At 41.4% G+C, this 22,874-nt stretch overlaps 1 protein-coding gene across 10 annotated transcripts in view; it reads left to right on the plus strand.

Annotated features, from left to right (window-relative positions):
• The window catches only part of LOC102566757 (multiple epidermal growth factor-like domains protein 6), a 314,615-nt gene that overhangs the window by 272,833 nt on the left and 18,908 nt on the right, over positions 1–22,874 (plus strand). For 5 of the 10 annotated variants that reach the window (XM_059731122.1, XM_059731116.1, XM_059731118.1 and 2 more), the window contains 8 exons: positions 342–470; positions 7,306–7,434; positions 9,072–9,200; positions 9,287–9,415; positions 11,153–11,281; positions 14,463–14,591; positions 15,827–15,958; positions 21,132–21,260. In XM_059731122.1, the coding sequence (XP_059587105.1) occupies positions 342–470; positions 7,306–7,434; positions 9,072–9,200; positions 9,287–9,415; positions 11,153–11,281; positions 14,463–14,591; positions 15,827–15,958; positions 21,132–21,260 (1,035 nt within the window). The other 5 variants (XR_009463516.1, XR_009463515.1, XM_059731124.1 and 2 more) reach the window with 4 other exon arrangements.

Below are 22,874 nucleotides of genomic sequence, written 5' to 3' on the forward strand. Positions count from 1 at the left end.
TACGCCAGCCACCCCCATCAGCATCTACACGTGCGTTGCTGCAGAGTAAAAAACTCTGCCTCAGGATAGTACTTGTGTTTACAAGGTCTCACCTACAGCAAAGTTAATTAGTTTATTCCATCCTAATAGCACTGCATGTGTATATGCTGAGATGTTTACTGTGGAGCTAATTAGACGCCTTCACAGTAAATATCTTGTGTAGATGTGCCCACAGAATAACCAAAAAAGGCACCAACTAAATGTTTTCCAGGACACAGCATTTCCAGAACCTGGAGTTTCTTGTTTCTAGACATGACATGAAGAAATTGGAACTGTGTTAAAAACTTATTTTCTACTTTCAGCTTGCCCAGATGGATTTTTTGGACTTGACTGCCACCAGGTGTGTGAATGCAAGAATGCTGCCAGCTGCAACCACATTATAGGAACATGCCACTGCCTTCCTGGGTGGGTGGGAGCAAAATGTGACCAGTGTACGTATAACACCAAGTCTGCAAGACCCTTTCTTCCTGAAGTCTAAAATATGTTCTTTATTAAATGTACAAGAATCTTATACAGTAGAATGATTAGATAAGTCACAGTTCTTCCCACGGATTCCATAAATGGGAGCATCTTTAGGTTTTATTTCCTCTACTTCCGTTGAAACATAACATTGTAAGCATTTTGTTGAATGTCCTATTAGTTTTTAGATAACAGAATCATGTTGTGTAGTATGATCAAGCCATTTACAGCTTCACAAAAAGTAAAAGGTGAAATATTATATCCCTGATTCTGGTGGGTCTCATCTGATTTTAAAAGTGACTAATTACATAAGCACAATGGTGGAAAAAAATCAAAGCTAGGATTATTTTACTACTTGGACAGGGCAAAATGGTTTCTTAAAAATGGCATTTGCAAAACGATGAGTTTGAAATTTCAAAACTAGCAACACTGAGCTCTCCCACAACCCAGCCAGTTCTGTTTGGTTCTTGGTTTAGTTTTATTTTGGTTTGTTGTCAGTTATGTTTTCTACATGGGTAGAAATCAGCCCCCAAATCTGGGAGGTAACTAGTTCTTTTCCTTATCTTCCTAGCATGACTTGTAGGCATCATTGAACCTTCTTGTTAGTAGAATTCAATGCAGGTGTTTTCTTTACCTCATTAAATTTTATCTCTTCAAACCTTAAAGGTAAAACCCTGGGTTCCATTGACTTCAGTGAGACCAGGATTTCACCAAAAATGTAATTACTCTACAACAAAGAGTACTGGAGCTGAGGGGCAGCATCATAAAGGAACCAATTGTTATTGTTTAAGTGGATGGTACAGGTCTCTTCCCACTGACAAATAGCACGTTCCTCTCAGAAGAAGATTGGGTTTAATGCAGACGGGAGCAGGGGAACGATACTCTTGTTTAACCCGTCCCCCTCCTGCTTCTCACTCTCTAATAACCTTCCTGTAATCTCTCCAGATGTGAACCCTGGTTTGATCAACACTCACTGCAGCTTCCTGCTACACTTCCCATGACAGGACTGACCTGGTCCCATATAATACTCCATAGCTCCTCCTGATAGTACTCCACCTCCTTCCTGTAATTTCATCTCCACATCCGTGCTGAAATGCAACCATCCCTTCCATCTAAAAGTCCTCTCTCAAACTCTCCAAAATCCTGTTCAGACCAGCTCTCTAACTCCAGAAACACAGCTAGGGAGCCTTTACCTTGTCATCCCACCTACTGCTCGTATACCCCATCGGTTCCAACCCCGTCTGCGACCTTAGAACCTTTTCCTCTTAAAAACACCTGGCCAAGCTTTCCACCCTCCGCTTAATGAATTAATTGAAATTTTTCCTTTCAATAGAAGTAGCTGTTTCTACCATGTGTCCACAGGGTCTATAGAATCTAATGCCATTGAATTATGTCCATACTGTTTGGGAGCAGAGGTGTTGCTGAGCAGGTGTGATCCCTATTTCTTGGTTGCAGTCCATTTACGCTGCCCTTCAAAAGAGGCACAAAGTTAGCAATCTGTCAATGGAGTCCTTGACTGCTCTGTAAATTGTATTAAATATGGGAAGCTTTGTTCCTACATATTTTATTAAATTCAATTAAGAAATGAAGCCCTTTGTCATAGGCCTTGCATACCCCCACCTCCCGTACTCACATAAGAAAGCAACTATTTATTCTCTTGGACTGCAACCATTAGAGCGTTATGCTGTTTTTGATTTATTCTTTACCCTAGTTAAGATGCCAAAACCTTCAAGACTTTTTTTGCTTGCAAGAAAAAAGGTAAGGTTAAATAACAATGCAAAGGGGTAACCTGTTTTTCTCTTAGCTAAACAATGAATCTTCATTTTGATTTTAAGACTGACTACTAATGCCTTGTACTACACGGATGACTTTGCAGGTTTGTCCAAAGGTTGCTAATAAAATGTATGAAAGTGGCCCGTTTCCAAGTAATCTGACCATGGATGACATTGTATTTATATCACAGCCATTATTGAGGGTCTTGGTAATGGGGAACAGGGGTAAGGTTTGGAGGGAACCTAATTTACACAGCCATTGATTTGATCTAAGACTTAATACTGTTAAGAGCTGCTGGCTTAGAGAAGTTCCAGCGTACAAATGAAAAAGCTTTCAAAATTGACAGGAGAGGATGCAGCCTGTCTAGAGAGAGCTTGTAAACATGGAAGGATAAAATGAATGAGTCAATCTTGTTCTTTTACTGTGTAGGGAGCAGGGACCGGCAATGCAATTAGAAAACTGTTCCCACATTGAGTCAAACGTTAGCAGTATTTACAAGCTTCTCTCATGGTTTGAGTTTGTGTATTTCTAGAAGTTTAGAAATAATAATCAGTCCCCCAAGGAGCAAAATGTCTAAGGAATCTGTCAGGAAAAAAGTCAAGTAGCTAATATTGATAACTCCAGGGTCAGTTCTTCCTGGCTTCTAATCTGGAGGTAGGCAAGGATATAGGGAGAAACTTAAAGGAATTCAGACTCCCCTACATAAACAGATGATCAGGATTTACCCCACAATTGATGGCACTATAAGCATGTGTTTGTTTAATGTGTTTGCACACTTGCCACATATAAGGTAATATGATCTGTTTGTCAGTAGGGCTGTGCGAAATGGCACTGTTCCATTTTGACTTGCGTTTTGATGGAACAGCATGTCATTTTGAATTTCATTTCGATTCGAAACCACTGTCCTATTTCATTTCATCGAAACAGTTTTGCTGTTTCGACGCTTTTCGACGTTTCGCCCATAGGCTATAATGGGGAAGCTTGAAACATTGTCATTTCTGGCCTGATTTGGATGAAACATACAGGAATGGTAGCCCCTTCTGAGGGCATGAAGCCTGCCAAGTCTCAAGGAGACAGGTGCAGGGGTTTGGGGGAAACTGCACCTCAAGCTGCTGACAAGCAAAACTTGTGACATGGGTGACCCTGTGTGTGTGTTAAGGCACAGCAGGGTGAAAACTGCAGGCATCCTAGCCCCTGCTGAGGCCATGAAACCTGCCAGCTTTCAAGGATAGAGGTGCAGGGGCTTCTGGGGCCTTGCATCTCTGGCTGCTGACAGGCAAAACTCATGACATAGGTGCTTGTAGGACAGTGTCTGTCTTGGGGCACAGTGGGGTGAAAGCTGCAGGCCTGCTGGGCCCTGCTGAGGCCACAAAGCCTGCCAGCTGTCAAGCAGATAGGTGCAGGGGGAGTCTGGGTTCTGGGGCCCTGCACCTCTAACTGCTGACAGGCAAAACTCGTGACATGGGTGGGTGGGTGACAGTGTGTGTGTGTTAAGGTGCATCCTCACTCAAATGACACCAAGGCAGAAAGCAGGGCAGTTCAAACAATGCTACCTTTTATGCAGGTTTTCCATCCCTCCCCCAGAGCACTGGGAGTGGAAGGGACCCCAGGAAAGGATGACAGTCACTGGCCAGCTACACAGTCAATAATAAGAGCAGACCTTCCCCCACTTCCTCCTTCTTCCCCCTCCCTCTCCTTACTTTACTTTCTGTTTCCCTGCAGGCAAGCCCAGCTTGAGCTTTGAAACTCGAAACATTTTGAAAATTTCAAAACGTTTCGGCTTGCCTCGTTTTGTTTTGAGGCTGTTTCGAAGCTCTCTGTTTTGTTTCGATTTTGCTATTTTGAGTTTGATATGAGACAAAACTGCCGGTGAAATTTCGTACAGCCCTACTTGTCAGTACTCCTGTCCAGTTAGCTAGGGCATGTGCTGTAGTCAGCAATAATTGCTACCCAGGTGCATACAATAGTGTTCTGCTCTGAATCTACCCCTGGCTCTTGCACTGGATGTATGGCCAGCACTGTCCAGGCTCCAGGAAATGGGGAGACATTGCCTTTCTGGAAACCTTTTTAAACAACAGCACCTGAAGAAGGAAACCATTCTGAGATTTAGATCCATTGCAATGTTTGTCCCAAGTGGTCTAAACTGTAATTCAAGCCTTGCAGGGAGTAGTCAGATCACTGCTTTGTTGGAGTCTTTCACACATCCCTCTCTGTCTTTGTTCTGTCTTGAGTGTTTGTGTCAGCATTTCCTGGAATCTGCTAGCTGGAACAGCTGGAGGGGCAGCATTTGTTTTCAAGTAATCAGATTGCTGGCACTCTGCTGGAGGATGTTGAAAAATAATTCTGATGTCATGGGATTTGAATTGATGTTAGCTAGCTATGTGAAGCATTTTATACTGGTATCTGATTATAGGATACATGGGTAGCAATGCCTTTAGTTAAGCTTGCCTAACGCTTTCCATTTTAAGACCGTTTTCTGTTGTTTGTAACATGGCCAAATTTCAACCATTTGGGTTGACATTTTCCCTTCAGGGATATGTCTTAGCCTGAATTTTTGCCTGCTTTTTTTTTTTTTTTTTTGGGGGGGGGGGTTGGCTAAAATACTGCCACTGTTCCCAAGAATGAGATTATGGAAAATATGTTGTTTTACCCATTCAAAGAAATAAACTTACAACCAGTTAGTTGAGAAGCAGCATTACCTCAATGTTGTAGGAGTGGGAGCTTAACACTCAGTATCCCTTTGAGGCAAACGTGCTCTTTGTCATTCCCACAAACACTCGCACAAATTGTAGCTAAGCCTCCAAAAATGATCAGAGCTTGCACGTGCTTAACAGAAGCTTGCTAGAGTTGAGCATCTAAAGTCTCCCAAGATTGGGTCTGCATGGAGCACGCCCCACCCTAGGCCTGCATGGGCTAAATAAGGGTTGCCTGCAGTTGCCCTTCCTGGTGGCCAGGGATATAGTACTGGCTTCAGATAGTGAGACCAGAGAGGCTGTTTCTCCTGTGTGCTCAGCTAAGGTACATATTATCCACCATAAGTTTGGCACTTCCTAGGATGCTTTAAAGAAACATTTAATGTAAGCTAATTGAAGCCAAACTGTCTGTGATAACACACCGAGTTTTTCCCATTTAATAAGTGGTTGGCTCCCTGCCAAAGTTTCTTTGGCATCTAGGCTCATTTGAGCCCTCATTCGGAGCAATAAGAAGGGTACAAAGAGACTGCAGTTTAAGAACTTTGCTTATGGGATCCCAAAGAAAGATTATAGTACTGAGGGGTAACACTGAAAGCTGGAAGAAATTTAGACATTTAAACCTTGCTTCCCCTCTTCCCTTTGCATTCTTCACTGAAATAGAGCTCTGTGGTGCTTTACTTCATCACTAGAGAAGCCTGAATAAAACAGCTTGATATTTTCATGTGCTGTCTCATTTCTCTAATAGCAATTCCTCTGCTAAGCGGGATAGCCAACAGATGAGCCAAGCAGACTTATATACTCTGAATGAGAGAGAAAAACATTTAATTTTCCTCTCCAGGAGTTTCTGCTTTTGCTCTAGAATTTCCAATTTACTGAATAACCTCATCTGTCACCGTGGTAGGTATGACAAGAGATTTGTATGCATGTGTTGCAAACTATTCACAGTAGTCAAAGGACCTACTCACAACCTGTTTTGCCCGTATGATACACCTTGCAGGCATATTTAATTCTGTCCCTATAATTGGACTAAAGCTTAGAGAGAAAATTGGAGTCTTAATTTGGTGGCGATAATATTTGAACTTTATTTATCATATAGATTTTTAACTATTTTGCAACCAAGTAGCTTAACTTGCTCGTAGTGTTGTAGCATGAATAAGACCCAACAGATGAAAATAAAGGTTGTATTTAAAGGGAGCTACCAGTAAAATGTCATCCATGCAAATCACAGTTGAGACCAAAGACCTCAACCAGCAAGCTAAGGGTAATGAAAAGACCAAATGCTGGCAACTAGATTCATCCCTCAAGTGAAGAAAATGCCATTCTCCTGCTCTTCCCCCAGGGATGTGTCCTTCATGCAAGACTACATTTTAGTCTATAAACTGACCCTCTAAAATGCTAGGGATTTTGATGAAAGGTCAAAGTTTGGACCCAATCCTCGAAAGGTCTGTGCACCCAAGACAGAGCGAGCAAAGAGTAGGTTAGGCCACTGACTATCAGGCTTCTGTGTTTTTTCACAGCTGGAATGCTAATAGTGATTGCTATTTCTACAGAAAACATGGGGGTGACACCCATTGACAGTAAAATGAAACACTACTTACATAAGGCAAAAACAAAAAAGCACCTGATTCTTTCACCTCAGCCAGCTATTATAAGCCAATCCAACTTTTCTACTTGAAATATCTTTATGTTCTGGGGTGGTACTTTAGAAAACAGTGAAATATATGCTCTACCTACTACCTTTTATAGAGGGATATCCATGACAGTGAAGGCTACATCTCTTCTAAAATGCCACTTTTTATGGCAGGCAGTACTAGTACAGAAGCATAGATGTGTGTCTGAGAGATACTGTATTAAGTTTCACCTGGGAGCCAGCTGCTTACATTGTGTGATCATTCCTCTCTGACCGAAGAATAAGGCTCTGGGTGAACTAATGCATCCAACTGTGAAAAATGAACAATGAAAACAATGAAGTTGTCAGTTCTCTTACCAGGATGCAAATAAATAACCAGCTTGTCAAATAGGCTGCTCTGCTGGACCATTAGTTTAATACAAAGACATTCCGAGGTACGGGGACATGACAGCTGATCTATCACCCAAGTGATTCCAGTCTTAGATAAAAGTCTGTTCAGAATGTGTTATGATACATATTTTTAAGCTCACGTTATTTAATGTCAGGCATGGCTAATACATGAACTTGTGTACTTCAGTGATATGGAAAATGTATGGTAAGAAGCCAATTTCTAACTGATTTCCTTAGATTTGGGTTATGTCTGAATTTAGCTCAGTATGATGCCTCCTTTGATGGGTTGTAATTGAATTTTATGGGCTTCTCTCTTTGCAGCCTGCCAGGGTGACAGTTTTGGGGAAAACTGTAGTCACGTTTGTAATTGTCACAACGGAGCACTCTGTGATCATGTAACTGGGACATGTATTTGTAGAGCAGGCTGGAGAGGAGCTACTTGCCAGGAAGGTACGGTGCAAATTTAATTTCAGTTGCAAAAAGATTATGGAAGAGAAAAAAATTTCGATTCAGAACTTTTTATTAGTATTGAAACTCAGTTTTTACACTGTTGTCAAACTGCTTTTGATCTAAAGACTATTATCTAAAATAGGTATATATATTGTAAGAACCTTCCTGCTAAGGTTTTCAAAACTTTCCTGCAGATTTAGTCAGACAAATCCTCTTAATGTCAGTGGTGAATGTTTTTGCAGAATGCCTTAATTAAATTCCAGTATGGGTCTTCAGTGTAACCTGTCTTAAGTGAAGGGGCAGAAATACTAGTTGAGATTAGTCTTTTAGTAACTAGCTTGTGGATTGTCACTTAATAAGAGAGGTGTTTTGCATATGCAAAAATGGCAGTGGAAGCTGGAGGAAAATAAAGATGGAATTAAGACCTGGAAGCATTTTGAATTCAGCATGTCACTTCCCTAGTAATAGATGAACAGCTAGGAGAGGTCTGCACATGCATAGTCCAGAAAAAGCTGGAAAGGATCCACAAGTAAAAGGATACAAGGTGTTCCCAGGGATAAGTGATTTAGCTCAAAGAGATAAAGTGACCTAGGACAGTGGTGCTCAACCTTTTGACTCTGCAGGCCACATGAGTGCCACAGAGCCTGTCTGCAGGCTGAATTAGGCCCTGTGCCACCTTAGCTGGCCCCTGCATGTGAGGATCAGGCCTTAGGTCCCTACGCTGCCTCCACACCCAGCATCAGTCCCAATGGCCCTGCACCACCTCCATCCAGGCCCATGTATTGGATCTGTGCAATCAATATAATGTTCAGGGCTGCAACCTACTGGCATCTCTGTGGACTTGTGGGGAGCCTCATGGGCCAGATGACCTGTTTGACAAACTTGAGTTCAAAACACCCCACCACCATTTTTCAGGGTGTGGACACCGATACACATCATACTCCGGGTGCTTTTAATTAGCACAGCTCTCAGAGCTGCTCTAATTAACACCCCCCAACACACGCATGCACGCACACACACACACACACACACACATGCACGCACACCCTCTCCTGGAATACAGCTATAAATGCCTTAAGTGTTGAGATCATGATTTTAGGACATAGTTCATCACTTTCTTCACTTACCCTTAATCTTCATTAATAGTAACTTCTTTCAAATTTTAGTTTTGTTCTTTTGAACATTGATTGTGTTCAGACCAATTTTGAATTAATGCATTTCCATTTGCTTCAATATTGAGTTACTTATAATTAATTCCCATGTAAGTCAGATGTGAATCAGTTCTTGTAGGTCATATCCAAATCTGACTTTGAGCCACTTGCACAATCAGCAGGACTGTACAAAGTGTAAAGAGATTTAGGTTCTATATTTTTTCGCTTGCAGTGACTTACTTAAAATGTGGTGCTTTCCTTTATGGTTAAAAGTTTGCTTATCTTGATTTGTTAACTGTTTGGGATTCTGAATGTTGCAGAAACCTCAAATAAATTAATATTTAGTGTTCAAATTATAAAGTGAAGGAATGTGGAGTATTGACTCTGCCAACTTTAGCAAGAATTCAGCAGTCTGTATGGCTTCCTGTTTGTGTAGTTTATGTGTACTTTTTTTTTAATAAAAGTTTTCAATATTAATTCTTGCAGCCTGTCCTCCTGGTTTGTATGGTGTGAACTGCGTGCAGTACTGTATCTGCCACAATCGGGCTACATGTGACCGTGTATCTGGAGCGTGCATTTGTCCTAGGGGCTGGACAGGGATAGTCTGTGAACTTGGTGAGTTCCATCATGTCCTCCATTGACTTTGTCTAGATGTTTCGATCCCTGGCAAATCTAGCCAAGTTCCATCCTGTTGATTTCAGAGTGTCAGGAAGGGAAATATGGAGAGCGATGTGAGCAGAACTGCAACTGCAGCAATGGTGGAGTTTGTGACCGATACTCGGGGAAATGCAGCTGCCAGCCAGGTTGGATTGGAGGCCAGTGTGATGTTGGTAAGGTGGTTCATTTCTTTATTTTGAGTTTGTGTGCCTGCGTCAAATTAACTCTCTGCCTTAATCAGATTAACTCTGTCATCCAAGACAAACCAAAGTCACTTTCTCCCTTTAAATTTAATCTTAAATGTTTTATTTATTGTATATGATGCAAATGAGTAAGGTAGTGATTATAGGGATCAGCCTGTGAATCAGGAGTTCTGCATTCAAGTTCTTGCTCTGTTACAGATTCCTTGTCTGACCCTGGGCAATCTTTGAATATTTCTGTGCTTTTATCCCTTGTCTGTGGGGAAAAAAGGATCACTTCCTTACCTCACAAGGTTGTTATCAGGATTAATAGGTTGTGTGACTCAGGCCTCATCTACACTTACACTTAAAACGTGATTAACCAGTTAATCATGTCCTAAATTGTCACATGACCACAAATTCAATCAATGAATGGTGTGGTAAAAGGAGAAATAAGGCACAAAGTTATTCCACAAAATATGTGTAATAACATTATGGCTCCTTACTGTCATGTCATTAATTGGATATGTGGCCAGGGGCCCCTGTGGCTGGGAACCCTGTGGCTGGGCCCATGTGCACCCCAGAACCTGGGAGCTCACAGCTTACAGGGCTCCCAGCTGCTAGGATGTCCCAGTCAGCCCCATGGCTGGGAGACCACAGCTGATATGGGCTTCCATCTGAGTGGGGGTGCTCCTGGAGCACTCCCAGAACTGGGTGATTGCATTAGCTGTAGTCTTACAGCTTCAGGGGTACAGCATTTGCCACTGCCAGAGCCAAGCAAGTAAGTTCTGGTAGCGAGAGGGATGGGAGTGTGGGTTAGCTTGGGTTGGCGGGGAGAAGGTCAGGAGGCTAAAAGTAGTCTCTGATCCCCTCAAGCCCCCAGCAAAGCCCTATGGATTGCACCTGTCCCCTCCTCACCCATGGGTTGCACCTGCCTTCCCAACCCTCCCACAGGTCACGCCTGCCCCCTGACCCCTCGCAGGTCATGCCTGCCCCACCACCTGCAGGTCATGTCTGTCCCCCATCCCTTGTGGGTAGCGCCTCCCACCCATGTCCCGACAGACCCCTGATCCCCTCCAGCCTGCTTGCTAGCTCCCCCATCCTGATTTACCTTATATAGAGCAACCATTTTAAATGGATTTAACATCCCCCTAATGCCCCCAAATGTCTGTACTTACCCAGGATCTTGCTGGCTCTGCCACTGGGTGGCACAAGATTACACAGCAAGTCACACCTGACTCTTTATGATGCTTCCAAAATACTGAGAATGTACAAGTCACATTATTCAGCCAGAATCATAGGAATCTGAAATGCAGGCTTCTTATTTCTGCATATCTGAGTTTGTTTTATAGCTTTCTGAAGACCTTTAAGATAAGAACTGTACAGGTATAACATGTTATCGTTATTAATGAGATATGATGTTGTTCAAAATGTACAGGGAAGTGTAGAAGCCTAAATTGTTACCCTTACTATATAATCCATTCTCATCTACAAATTTCTAGATTGCTATTAAGACTTTACAATCATTCATGTCCATGTTTACTAAGAGTCAGGACTGAACGTAACAATTTTTATATGCCTTCTATATAGACTCTTTAAATGATACATTCTGGTTTTTCAGTATAGATCATTTCAATGTGTGCCATATAAAGGCTGATGGCTTGCACATACTTTATACATATTTGAAAAAACAATTATTATGACCATCTCCACATGTTCTTCTCCTCCTAGTCTGTCCCTCTGGCTTCTTTGGAGAACAGTGTAAAGAACGGTGTGACTGCAAGCACAGCTTGTCCTGCCACCATCAAACTGGAGTGTGTCACTGTCATAAAGGATGGCGAGGAAAACAGTGCGACAAACGTGAGTTCCTCCTAAGTATACTGTAAAAACATCTTCCTGACATGCCGCATGTTATGTTAAGACTCCAGTCCTTACACCCATGCATAATCTCACTGAACTCAGTAGGAGTTAAGGGAGTTCAGGACTTTACAGAATTAAGCCATAAGAAATATGTTTCTGTGGGGATATGGTAGTTTTCTACTTCTCCACAACTCAAGCTAGAATTTCCCTGTCAGCAGATTTTCATTATGTTATTTCACATTATTATGATATTTAACATTCTTTCATGCCAAATACCATCTGTTCCCAAGTCTAGCAATTCATCACCTTCCAGTACCAAAAAAGAACACTAAATGTTAGCATCTTGATTCTGATCACTAGTACATGGGCCCAGTGCTGTTCAATGTGTTTATTAACAATTTGGATGCTAGCATAGACAGCTTCTTGAGCAAGTTTGCGGAAGACACAAATCTGGGAAGAATTGTAAACACGTTGGAGGATGCAAGTGCAATTCAGAAGGATCTCGGCAGATCGGAAAGTTGGGCTAGAACTAACATAATGAAGTTCAATGTGAACAAATACAAGGTGCTACACTTTGAGAGGAATAATCAAAAACACAGATATAAAATGGGTGATACCTGGCTGTATGGCAGCACTATGGAAGAGGCTTTGCAAGCCTTGGTAGACCACAGATTCAGTATGAGTCTGTAGTGTGATGCAGTTGCACAAAAAGCCAGTCCAGTTTTGGGATGCATTAATAGAAGCATTAGGGGTGTAGACAGAAGTGCAGCTCCCCACTGTAATGAGAATACTTTGCAGGAAGCGTTCTAAGTTTGAACGATCCCCTGGACCAAACAGAAGTTCATTGTTGGTTCCAGTGGCCAGGGGCGGGGAGGAGGCAGGAGGAATCTCACTGCTGGCTTTAAACCTCAGCTGGCTTTGGAGGATGGGGTAGGTGAATTGGGGCTGAAAACCCCCAGACTGAATTTATTCCTCTCCCTTTCCCCCTTCCCATTCTGAAAACAGCAACAGGCTGGGAGGCAGCACAGGCACAAGTTACAGAAGACACTGTTTTGAAGTGTCTTCATCTGAACCCTCATGCAATGAGAATTCAGATTTTCACCCTATCAGCCATTTTTTTAAGTGGTCTGCAGCAGTTTGAAGTGGTCTGCAACACTTGTGTTTGGTCACTTCTGTAAATCACTTTCTGTGACCAGATCAGGTGAAAATTGTCACTTCTGTCTGCACCCTAGGGGCAAGATGTAGGAGGTGATAGTGCCTCTATACTCGGCATTGGTTAGGCTTCATCCATAGTACTGTGTGTAGTGCTGGGCTCCACATGTTAAAAAGCACTTGGAGAAATTAGAGAGGCAACAGAGATGGTCAGGGTCTTGGAAGGCAAGTCATATGAGGAGATGCTGAAGGAGCATATTCAGCTTGCAGAAAAGGCACTTAAGAGGAGACATGATAGCAGCCATAAAGAAGAGGGAAAACATCTTTTCTCTCTTGCTGTAGAGAGGAGGACATGGACCAATGGCTTGAAGTTGCAGCAAAGCAGATTTAGGTTGGATATCTTGAAAAACTTCACTGATAGAATACCAAGGTAGTGGAATAGACTGACTAGGGAAGTTATGATCATCACTGAAAGTGTTCAAGAAGAGGTTGGAGAGCCATTGGTCAGGGATGACCTAGGCATAGGTATGCCTATGTTCTGCTTGGCAGAATTCAATTTTTTTATATATATAATTTAGACAGATAATATCAATGTTTATTTGTAAGAATTTATTTCAATTGTTATCGATTTAAATTTTCAGGATTGCACAAAATTAGGAGTGGGAGGCAGACAATTTATTGACAGTATACTATTTATTAATGACAGCTCCCTCATCTGCTGTGTCACTTCCTCTTCCTTTGTTCCTCTTCCAGTTCCCTGGGGTTTCTGGGAGTTGCAGTCTGAACTACAGTCAGTACAGTTCTGTAGAACTGCTTTCCCTCTCATCACACCCTCCATCAGCCATCATTTTTCTTAAATCCCCTTTCTATAAATTTTGATTATTAATAATGGAAATATTTTTTCATCAGTCTGTGAATGTAAGGTGAAATTGACATTTATCAACATTTACTGATAAAAATCAAATTCTACCAAGCCTACTTATGTTCTGCTATAGGTATTTCCCATGTTTCTAGGCTTTGCTGGTTGGCCCCTCCCCTTTCTGCTACATGTGTCAGCATGTTTTTAAGCCTTCCTTAGAGGCATTGGGTGTTGGCTATAGCCAAAGCTGAGGGCTTCAACTGGGACAATGCTTCTGCTGGGACCAAAGCCAGAGTTTCCTGGTGAGAGGATCTTGCCCCTCCACTCAGGGTCAGACCAAGCACCATTTCTGGAGTCAAGAAGGAATTTTACCCCATGGTCAGGTTAATACAGGCTGTGGGGGTTTTGCCTTCCTCTCTAGCAGGGGGTGTTGCCCGCTACCCAGATCTCTTGAGCATCTGTTGACAACACTTCATAGAAGCAGGACATTGGTGGCTGTGGTTCTCATGCTTTACCTGTGGCAGGTTAGGTTGATGGTAATCTTATGTAGTATTTAGATTACGGTGTAGGATGGCTTGGATAGGGATGATCCTGCCTCAGGCAGGGGTTGGACTAGATGACCTCTGGAGGTCTCCTCCAGCCCTTCTTCTCTATGGTTCTACAAATTCTACTTAAACATTAGAAACAGGTGCTTTAAAAACCAAGATTTTATCTTCTTAGGAAAAGCAAGAAGTATCTAAGTACAAGAGAAGGCCTGATCTTGTCTCTTTTAAGTCTTTTATTCATGATATTTGTAGTTCAAGTCAAGTTCATATAAAGTTTCCTTGTGTGCATCATAAAAATGTGCATATTAAAGATGCAAATAAAATCCTAGTCCTATCAAAATTGACAAGAGTTTGTCAGCTAAAAAGGGTTTAGCATTTCAGCTTCTATGATTGCTGGTCAGAATTTGTCTCCTGTCTATGGAAATCCTGAGCAGCTGAACTTTTACTCCTTTTGCAGTCAGTTCTCCAAAGAACATGGTCGTTTTGAAAGCACTGCTATTTTTCATGTATATTCACTGTTTTGTCAACTCCCACTACATCCACTAAAGTCAAAGATAGTATCTGGCCTTTAGTTGCTACACTCTTTTACAGTTTGCTTTACTGAACATTGTTTTCTTTATTCCAGCTTGTTTGTCTGGGTATTATGGCATTAACTGTGCCCAGCGTTGCAATTGTGCTTTGGGTACCCCTTGTCATCATGTGACTGGAGAGTGTGGCTGCCCTCAAGGATTTACTGGCTATGGCTGTGAAAAAAGTAAGTTGTCATAAAAGCATTCGACTAATTGCCCTTTAAAAATTCTACAGGGGGATGAATCATTTGTTAAATAACTAAATAGCTGATATAAGCAGTAGGACAGCAAGACCTGTGCAGTAATAAAGGTGGCTTAGAACTTGAGAGCAGCATGTGGATACACAGCTTTCCAGCTGGCAGAGGAAGAAGACAGGGATTAAATTCATCACAGCTGGCATGGGTAGGAGCCAGCTTCAGCTCTGTTTGCTGTGCCCAGTAGGCAGTTCTGTCCTGTGAGAGGGGAGAGAGTAGGGTCACCTCTGCCCTCCACTAGGTTCTGCTGGTGGGAGAACAGATTCCATTCTTGCCTGCCAGAGTTCTGCTGGGTTGCAATTATCTTTATTATCCTAATTAATAGCCATCACTGAATGTGGCAAAACCCCCAGCCATTCTGTAGTTGCCCTGGAAAGCAATCTATGTTTCCGCTTTGATCCCACCCAGCTCTATAATTCCTATTTTGTGCTTTACTGCAGAATTTCCAAAATCCTTGCTTTGAGTATAATTTTTAACATTAACATTTCAGTTAATATGTATGTCCTTAATTGATCTTAAAGGCTTTGAATGCTTTATTTGATGCTTCCCACGTAGAGCATGATCCCCAGTCAGGGCTGCCTGATGTTAAAAGGACCAGAAATAATGATAAATAGCTATAATAAGCACCATTGCAGTATATTTTGTTGAACCAGTTTACCTTACCTGAGGATCAGGTCTAAATATTGTTGTGAGGGTGCTGAGGTACAGAAATGAACCCCCATATAAAAATTGAGATGTAGTCAGATAGAAACATGTAGGCAGCATGGCTGACAAATGACAAAATGTACTGCGTACAAATGTTTCCGCTAAAGCAGTCTTGCAAGTTTAAACCATTTGCACAAGGTACAATGTCTTTATCCATACACGTGGTCCCCTGTGAATTGTACTATTATTTTAGTCAATTTTGCCTGACATCTCCCTATGATTTTCTTTAGTGACAAGAAAATTGTTGCTGGCCCTTGACAGTTGGGTACAAATTGACTGAACAAAACAAAACCAAACAGTGAAGTAATCCCCAAGTAAATTTAATAAAACTCAAGTCCCAGAGGTCAACATACTTCTGTAGGCAGGGATCTTATTTAATAAATTTTAGCCTTCTCTTTGTGTGAATGCTATAGTTACCAAGACAAATTTAATTCATTGGTTTACATTTCCTCGTCTCTAAGCTTGTTCACCAGGCACATATGGTAAGAACTGTAACCAAGTGTGTCAGTGCTCTGCAGAAAATGAGGAGTGTCACCCAGTCACTGGCAAATGCACCTGCCTACCAGGTTACTATGGAATTCACTGTGACCTCAGTAAGTATAATTCAGGCTTCGTATTTTTTTCTTGTGTTTCTTTTTAAAGAAAAAGTTTGCATAATCAATTAGGAATGATTGATTCTTGGGGTTTTTTTGGGGGGGTGAGGGGTTCCATATCTTCAGTCTTGAATGAGACTCTTCCAGGAATAAAGTTTTTTCTTTCTAAGCAAGGCTAGTTGAATTGGCACTTTTTTGTAGGAATGAGGATTCTTTCCTAGAGACAAATGTTTTACATTTTTCCAGTCATTTTTGCTTCAGGCCCCTCTGTGGGAAGTAATATGAGCATGGATTTGCACATACACATCTCCTCTGCAGCTACATATGGATATGGTATAACTCTCTTCCCTCAAAATACCAAAGCCAAAATGCTTCCCGAAAGCTCTGAGTGCTAATGTAAGGACAAATGGTTATTATAAAACAAAAGAGTGCAATTGGCAATAAATCTAAAGGGATTCATAAAGTCAGTTAAATTGCATGGTCTTGTTAGGAACAATCAAATTAAACAAATTGTTATTTTAGATTGAAAACTAGTGACTAGCATGAAGGACCAAATGCCAATTGGCTGCATATTCCATCATAAAAAATATTCCCAGATCCACATACCTCACACTAATATTTTAGGAGATCAATAAAGTTGTTTGTGGTGGAATGTGGCAACTGAGGAAAAACACGTACTAAAGCGACCAAAAGGAGACAGCCAGTTACTGTTGTATTTACAGCTTTAATTTAGGGGGGTTTTATGTTGTGGTCTGTAATATCCCTCTAAAGAATGAAACATTTTCTCCTTTCAAGCTCAGTCGTTCTTTCCTTGGCAAACATTAATTGATCTTCCTCCATGTTTTCTAAGAAATCGGCTGAGCTCTACCTGTGGCCCCTCTAGACAATGATTTTGAGACTGAAACCAACAGCAATGAATCTGGCTCTAACCAAGAGTTAAAAATGGTGCTTAGCTACTAGAATGGAAGTAGATAAGAGGTTCACCCATTTCACAGGATTTCATCCATATCATCATCATCATCATGCTAACAGAAGTTATATTTGAAAAAGGATAGGGTCTGATTCTGCTCCTATTTACATCAGCTTTATACCAGTACAATATTACTGGCTTCTGATTTACATTAATATACACAAAATCAGAATCAAGCCCTTGAAATTTTAATTATAATCAGTGTTGAAGTTATTAACACTCAAGGGCTTAAGTCCTTGACAGTGCCATTTTAAATATATTGAGTCAAGGTTGATGTGAAGCCCTGACTACCAGTGTCTTGGCTGTTTTGGGACTAGTCAATATGTATGTGTACAAGCGGCCAGACTTTGACAATTTCATTGAAACTTCCCTAAATAAAATGGAATAAGAAGCTCAAAATTTAGCCTTAGAATTTGAAAATTAAGGCAGTTAAACTTGCTATGATTTAGCAGAAATATTTACAGAGTGAAATGTGGGCCCCATTGAAATCAAGTGGGATTTTGGTCTTGACTAGAGGAATGATTTAAACCAGAGTAAATGAAGCCTATTCATTCTTGATGAGACCTAGTCATTCTTCAGAAGGGCTGGAGCTGCACAGTATCTTCTACTTCTCTATGAATCAATTGTATTTTGTTTAAGTTTTATGTCTAGTAAAACAAAGGGACGGCCTTGATCTCTAGGATAGGAATTTAGAGAGAGAGAATGCTCCCTCACATCTACTTTCTTCTTTTGTTTTATACTTTTTGCTCAATAATTTTGACCAGTCAGTGGCACAGTGTTGGAGTGTAACCAGATTGCTTTAAAATTAGGATAACTTTTGTTGTAGGAACAGCTCTTGCAAGTATTCTAGGATCAGTTTTTGATCTCATATCATCTTAACACTGGGATTGTTTCAATGTCTTTATTGGCTTTATTTATTTATATTCTGCATGCACACTGATGTAACTAAGATGAGAATTGGACCTAATCTATCCCACACTAAAGAAGCTTTCACTGTATTATGGAAAACTGGACTTATTATCGGGAGCCACTCCCAATGAAAGTCAAGCTGGCTTTAGTCCAGTCAGTGTGTGGTTGGATGCTGCTGGAAGCAGTTTCTGGCAGCAACTGCTTTCATATAGTACTGTGCAAAAAGATTCAGGAAAATATCCTTAAAAGGTGTAGCTGGCTGAGAAGTTAATGCTCCAGGAGCCAAGAGCAACTGGGCTTTCATGTTCTCAAGTTTTGGAGTGAGGGTGAAGAAATGAAATAGTCTCTTGGCAGGATATGGAGGAAGCAGACAAGTATAGTAATAAGAATCCCATCAGTTGTCCATAACTCAGTGGACAAGCAAGTTTGCCTGCATGTGGTCAAATTAGGGAGAGAAGAAAGAAAGAAAAAAGTGGCTGTAATAGATGCAAAAACACTCAGCATCTCTAAACTGTTTAGAGATGTAATTGAGCCTGGTGAAGTTTGAGCAAGAAAGACGTCCCCAACCCATTGTCTACTGATTGACTTTCCAGTTCTAGGTAATGAGGCACTGCATTAGTGTACTCTTTGGCAATGCAACTAGCAGTATTGATAAGGACACCCATAGTATATGCTGTTGGTATGGAAGGATTTAGGAACAGTTGCTCAAGACAAAATGCTCCCTAGTTAGAAGGAAGAGATCAGGAAATGACTGAAATCTGGCTGCTGTTCTTGCAGTTCTCAGAAAAACATAACTCAGATACACAGGAAACTGTTAAATTAGAAAATGTCTTTATTAGATAACTAGTGGTTAGAGGCTAAACCTCTTTATGGATGCATAGCCTACTTAAATGGCAAGATAGTGTGTAAATTGCTGTAACTGTCTGGCTATAAGCTGTCTTGGAAAGTAGTAACAGATGAGCAAGTCTTGCTGATAATTATGTTGAATGTCGCAGCAGATGTGTTTGCTCTGCTTGTGTTGCTCCCTGTTGAACTGAAATGAAAAAAAAAAGTTAAAAGGGATAAGTACTTGGGAGAGGAAGAATTGCATGAATTATGGCAACCTCTGCTACTTATGAGAGAAACCCTATCTGCCTGAGCTGAAAAACAATTCTGAAACCTCTGCCAGGGATTAGAACAACAGAGTTGGGGGTGTGAAACAGTAAAAAAGGAAAAAGTCAAAGAATGACCAAAAGGAAGGGGGAGGGGACGTAAGAAGAAAATCACTGAAGATGCAAAATGAAATCATTGGACAAGGGCGTGTCCTTAACGTTGTTTCTTGGTGGCTATTAAATGAACACTACAACAAACCAAGAATGCTAGGCACTGACATATTTCTGTGCATATAAAATAGCAACTTTTACTCTATAAAATTTGCAGCACAAGATGGATCTCTTTTAGCATATTTAAGTAGGAAGTGGCCAACATAATGTGCAGATGTTCTATTCTGATAGACTGATAGCAGTGTATTCAGCAAAAAGAACCTGGAGGGGGGCAAGGCATCTATATGCTGTAAAAACAGATGTTTCTGTGGACAAGTGAATCTGATATCCTGACTTAGGCAGAGACCAGTGCCCAGTTTTGTTTTAAAAGATAACCTGATTGCATTCACTGTTCTCAGATAATAGAATGAACGGCTAAGGGAAGCAGCAATTCCTGCTCCATTCACATAGATCATGGTTTTATACCCATGAAAGGCGTGTGCATTATTAATACCAAAAACTCCTTAAAGACAGATTTGCAGAGATCTGTTAGTAGGACGCAGCCAAACATTTACTTAGCCAGGGATTTCCAAAAGGCCAAAGGCTTCCTGTTTTTTGGTGGAGAAAAGTAAAAATGTCATTTTCAGGAGCAAGGAGGCAGCCTTTAGCAGTGTGAATTGTGTTTATAAAGGGCTGCAGTGCTGCCCTTAACACAGCAGGTCTAAAATGGTATTCACGCTCCTGACAAGCTACAGCTTTCCCTTCCACCTTTCTGTTGCTTTCGACACAGGGCACAGGAGAAAGGCAGGCACATTCTGGCCCTTTAGAAATCAATATTAACAAGGCCAGGTTAAGCTACAAGTACTAGAAGCCAGTGCCTTACTCCTGGAGCAGTATGTTTATTGCAGACACTCACTTTTCACTTAATACTGTGGTTAAAGGAGTAACCTGAGTGGAGAGTAACTGGGACAACCTGAAACAGTAGCTCAGAGTGGTGAATTTCCCCAAGCATCTCAATGGTTTTAACTCCAAGACCCTGAGCTCTGAGGATTTTGCCAGCCTCCCACTGCAGAGGACTCGGAGTATGACGCAGTCCAGTCCTCCCACCTTTGCACTACTCTCTTGATTCTTAGGAAAGTAGGACGTTAATGGTATCCTTCTCTCTGGATGTAGTCCCAAGCCATTGCTCCTGACTCTCTTTGGAGATGGCTTCCTGCTACTGTCACTCCAAGTAAAAGAAGTCAAGGCCAAAATGGGGCCCCATGCCCTCGTGTTCATAGGGACCTTAGTTTGACCTTGAACATTAGGAGTATTAATTTAGTTCTCTACTGGTGCAGTAAGCATTAGATTCTTGATTCTCACATTAGTTTTATGTGGGTGTAACTTTACTAGAATTTCGGATTGACACCTGGTATAAATGAGGTCTCAAGTCCTAGAACTGTTGTCCTGAAGCGGGGTATAAGAGCAGGGTAGGTGTTTGTCCTTGGCCACTGGTGTTAAAAATGTACCTGTGAACATAAATAAAACCATGGAAGGAAATAATAAATCCCCATTCCACAACTTGTTTAAAATATGATATAAATGTTCCCTATTATCTAAAAAGCCTATTTTTACGAAGTCAGAATAATAATCCATGGATAGCTCACCCACACTTAAAGATGGCCCCAGTATTACATCCAAACCCAGTCTTAACTGGGGTTACTAGTACTATAGGGTAATGTTTCTTTTTATCAAGATGAATTACAAGCTTTGTGCTTAGTTTTGAGTCTACTGAAATATTCCATTTGATATTCTCTTTGCATATTTGCAAAACTTTCCATTTACAGACCAGGGATTACCTCAGATAGTGCAGCGAAAAACCCAATTCAGAAAAAAAAACATAGGTTAGAAAGGAATTTCACTTTCTACTGCTTAAACTTAAAAAAATACAAATAAAGGATTGATGGTTTATGAGCAGCTAAAATGATAGGGAATGAAGATGGAAAACCACATTTGGAACTTATTGGTCAAACTAGCAATATGTCCTAACTGCATTTTTCCTATTTTAAAACAGGGTGTCCAAAAGGAACCTATGGCCCATATTGCCAGAAAGCATGTAAATGTCTCAATGGAGGCCTTTGTGATCCTATGACAGGAACCTGTGACTGTCCTCCTGGCTTTATTGGAGCCAACTGTAGTAAAAGTAAGCCAGTGTTCATTGAGATAATGTAATATATCATGTGCTGCTTATATAAAAATTAGTTATATGTGAGACTACTTAGGATAACAGCTCATCAGTGTAGAAGCAAGCAGGTCCCAACCAGCCTTTGACTGAAGAGCAAATCAAGGACTCACATACGCGAGCAGCAAGGCTGCTCTGATGCACTGTAATTACAGCCTGTTGGAGCAGACTCGATTAATTGAGTCTGCTGGAGCGTGGTAATTATCATGCTCCAGCATCTTGTGTATCAGCAGTGGAGCCATGGGGGTGCTTTAAAGCTCATTCGATTAACTTTAGTTAAAGTGCCCCCACTGCCATTTTTCAGCACGGGGACTCTGATACATGAGATGCTCCAGGCACTTTAATTAGATTGGCTCTCAGAGCCGCTCTAATTAAAGCCCCCCTGCCTCACCCAGAGCATGCATATAAATGCCCCATAATTCCATATTTCTGGAAGTTCTCTTGTAAAATGTTCTCTCGTCCTTCTCTGTGGGTACATCTACACATCGCTGTGCTTCAGTACTTCCTTTTGGAAGCACTAAAGCACAGCTCAGTAGGGGTGGTTCTTTACCATGTGCATGGCACACAGGTAGCTTTCACCGCTACGTTGCCATAGCAGCACGCTATACCCGGGGAGCTATGGTCACTATGGTGATGTAGCTGGTGATCATGTGTAGACACAGGTGATTGCTACGTTGCTGTAGCACGCCATACAGCATTGTATGTCACCATGGGACGATGTGTAGATGCGCCCTATGTCTGTGAAACAAGGCCACCATTACTAGGGCTGTAGCCTGTGGACCTGAATTGCTTCTCGAGCCAGATCAATGTGAAAGAGGTACTCAGGCTCTTCTTTTCTGCCCAAACTCTCTTAACTTTCTTTTTCAGTATCGTTCCCCATACTTCTGTTCAGCTCAGTCCCAGCATGGCAGGTTTTATCTTTGGGGTTGAAGAAGGAATTGAAGAACTCCCATCCAGTTGAGGAGTTTGCTGAGGTATCCACAGCACTAAGTAAAGCACTAAAACAAGCACTTGGTGTACTGCCTGCTGATGAAATTGGGACATTGACAACCTGGGTGCAATCCTTAAAGTGCAAATGTATAGTGCTTTACCCTCAAAAAATTGTTTCAGTTATATCTCTTCTATTTCTTTATGCAGTTCAATTCAGGTTCTTCAGAAATACATGTGGTAATCTAAATTTTTTCTCTTTGGCAAAGGTATCATCAGTGTTCAGGAAATGAGAGGCAAGGATTTTTAGAGTGATATCTTTTATTGGAACAGTTGCATGGTTGGGATAAAGTTGGTCCAGCTTTCAGATGCAAGGCATTGTTCCTCAGCTCTGAGGAGGGAGGCAAAAATTGTTCCTAATAATCGCTGGGCGCCTGTACAAGTGTGGAGATGCTGCTCCGATGTGCTGTAATTACAGCACATTGGAGCAGACTCGATTAATCAAGTCTGCTGGAGCATGCTAATCAGCACGTTCCAGCAGCCTCTGCATCTCATGTATTCAGCGTCCCCACACTTCAAAATGGCAGAGACACTTTAACTAAAACTTATCACCCCTGTGGCTATTTTGAAATGCAGAACAATGGATGC

The sequence above is a fragment of the Alligator mississippiensis genome, chromosome 7 (assembly GCF_030867095.1).
Source record: "Alligator mississippiensis isolate rAllMis1 chromosome 7, rAllMis1, whole genome shotgun sequence".
NCBI classification, from domain to species: Eukaryota; Metazoa; Chordata; order Crocodylia; family Alligatoridae; genus Alligator; species Alligator mississippiensis.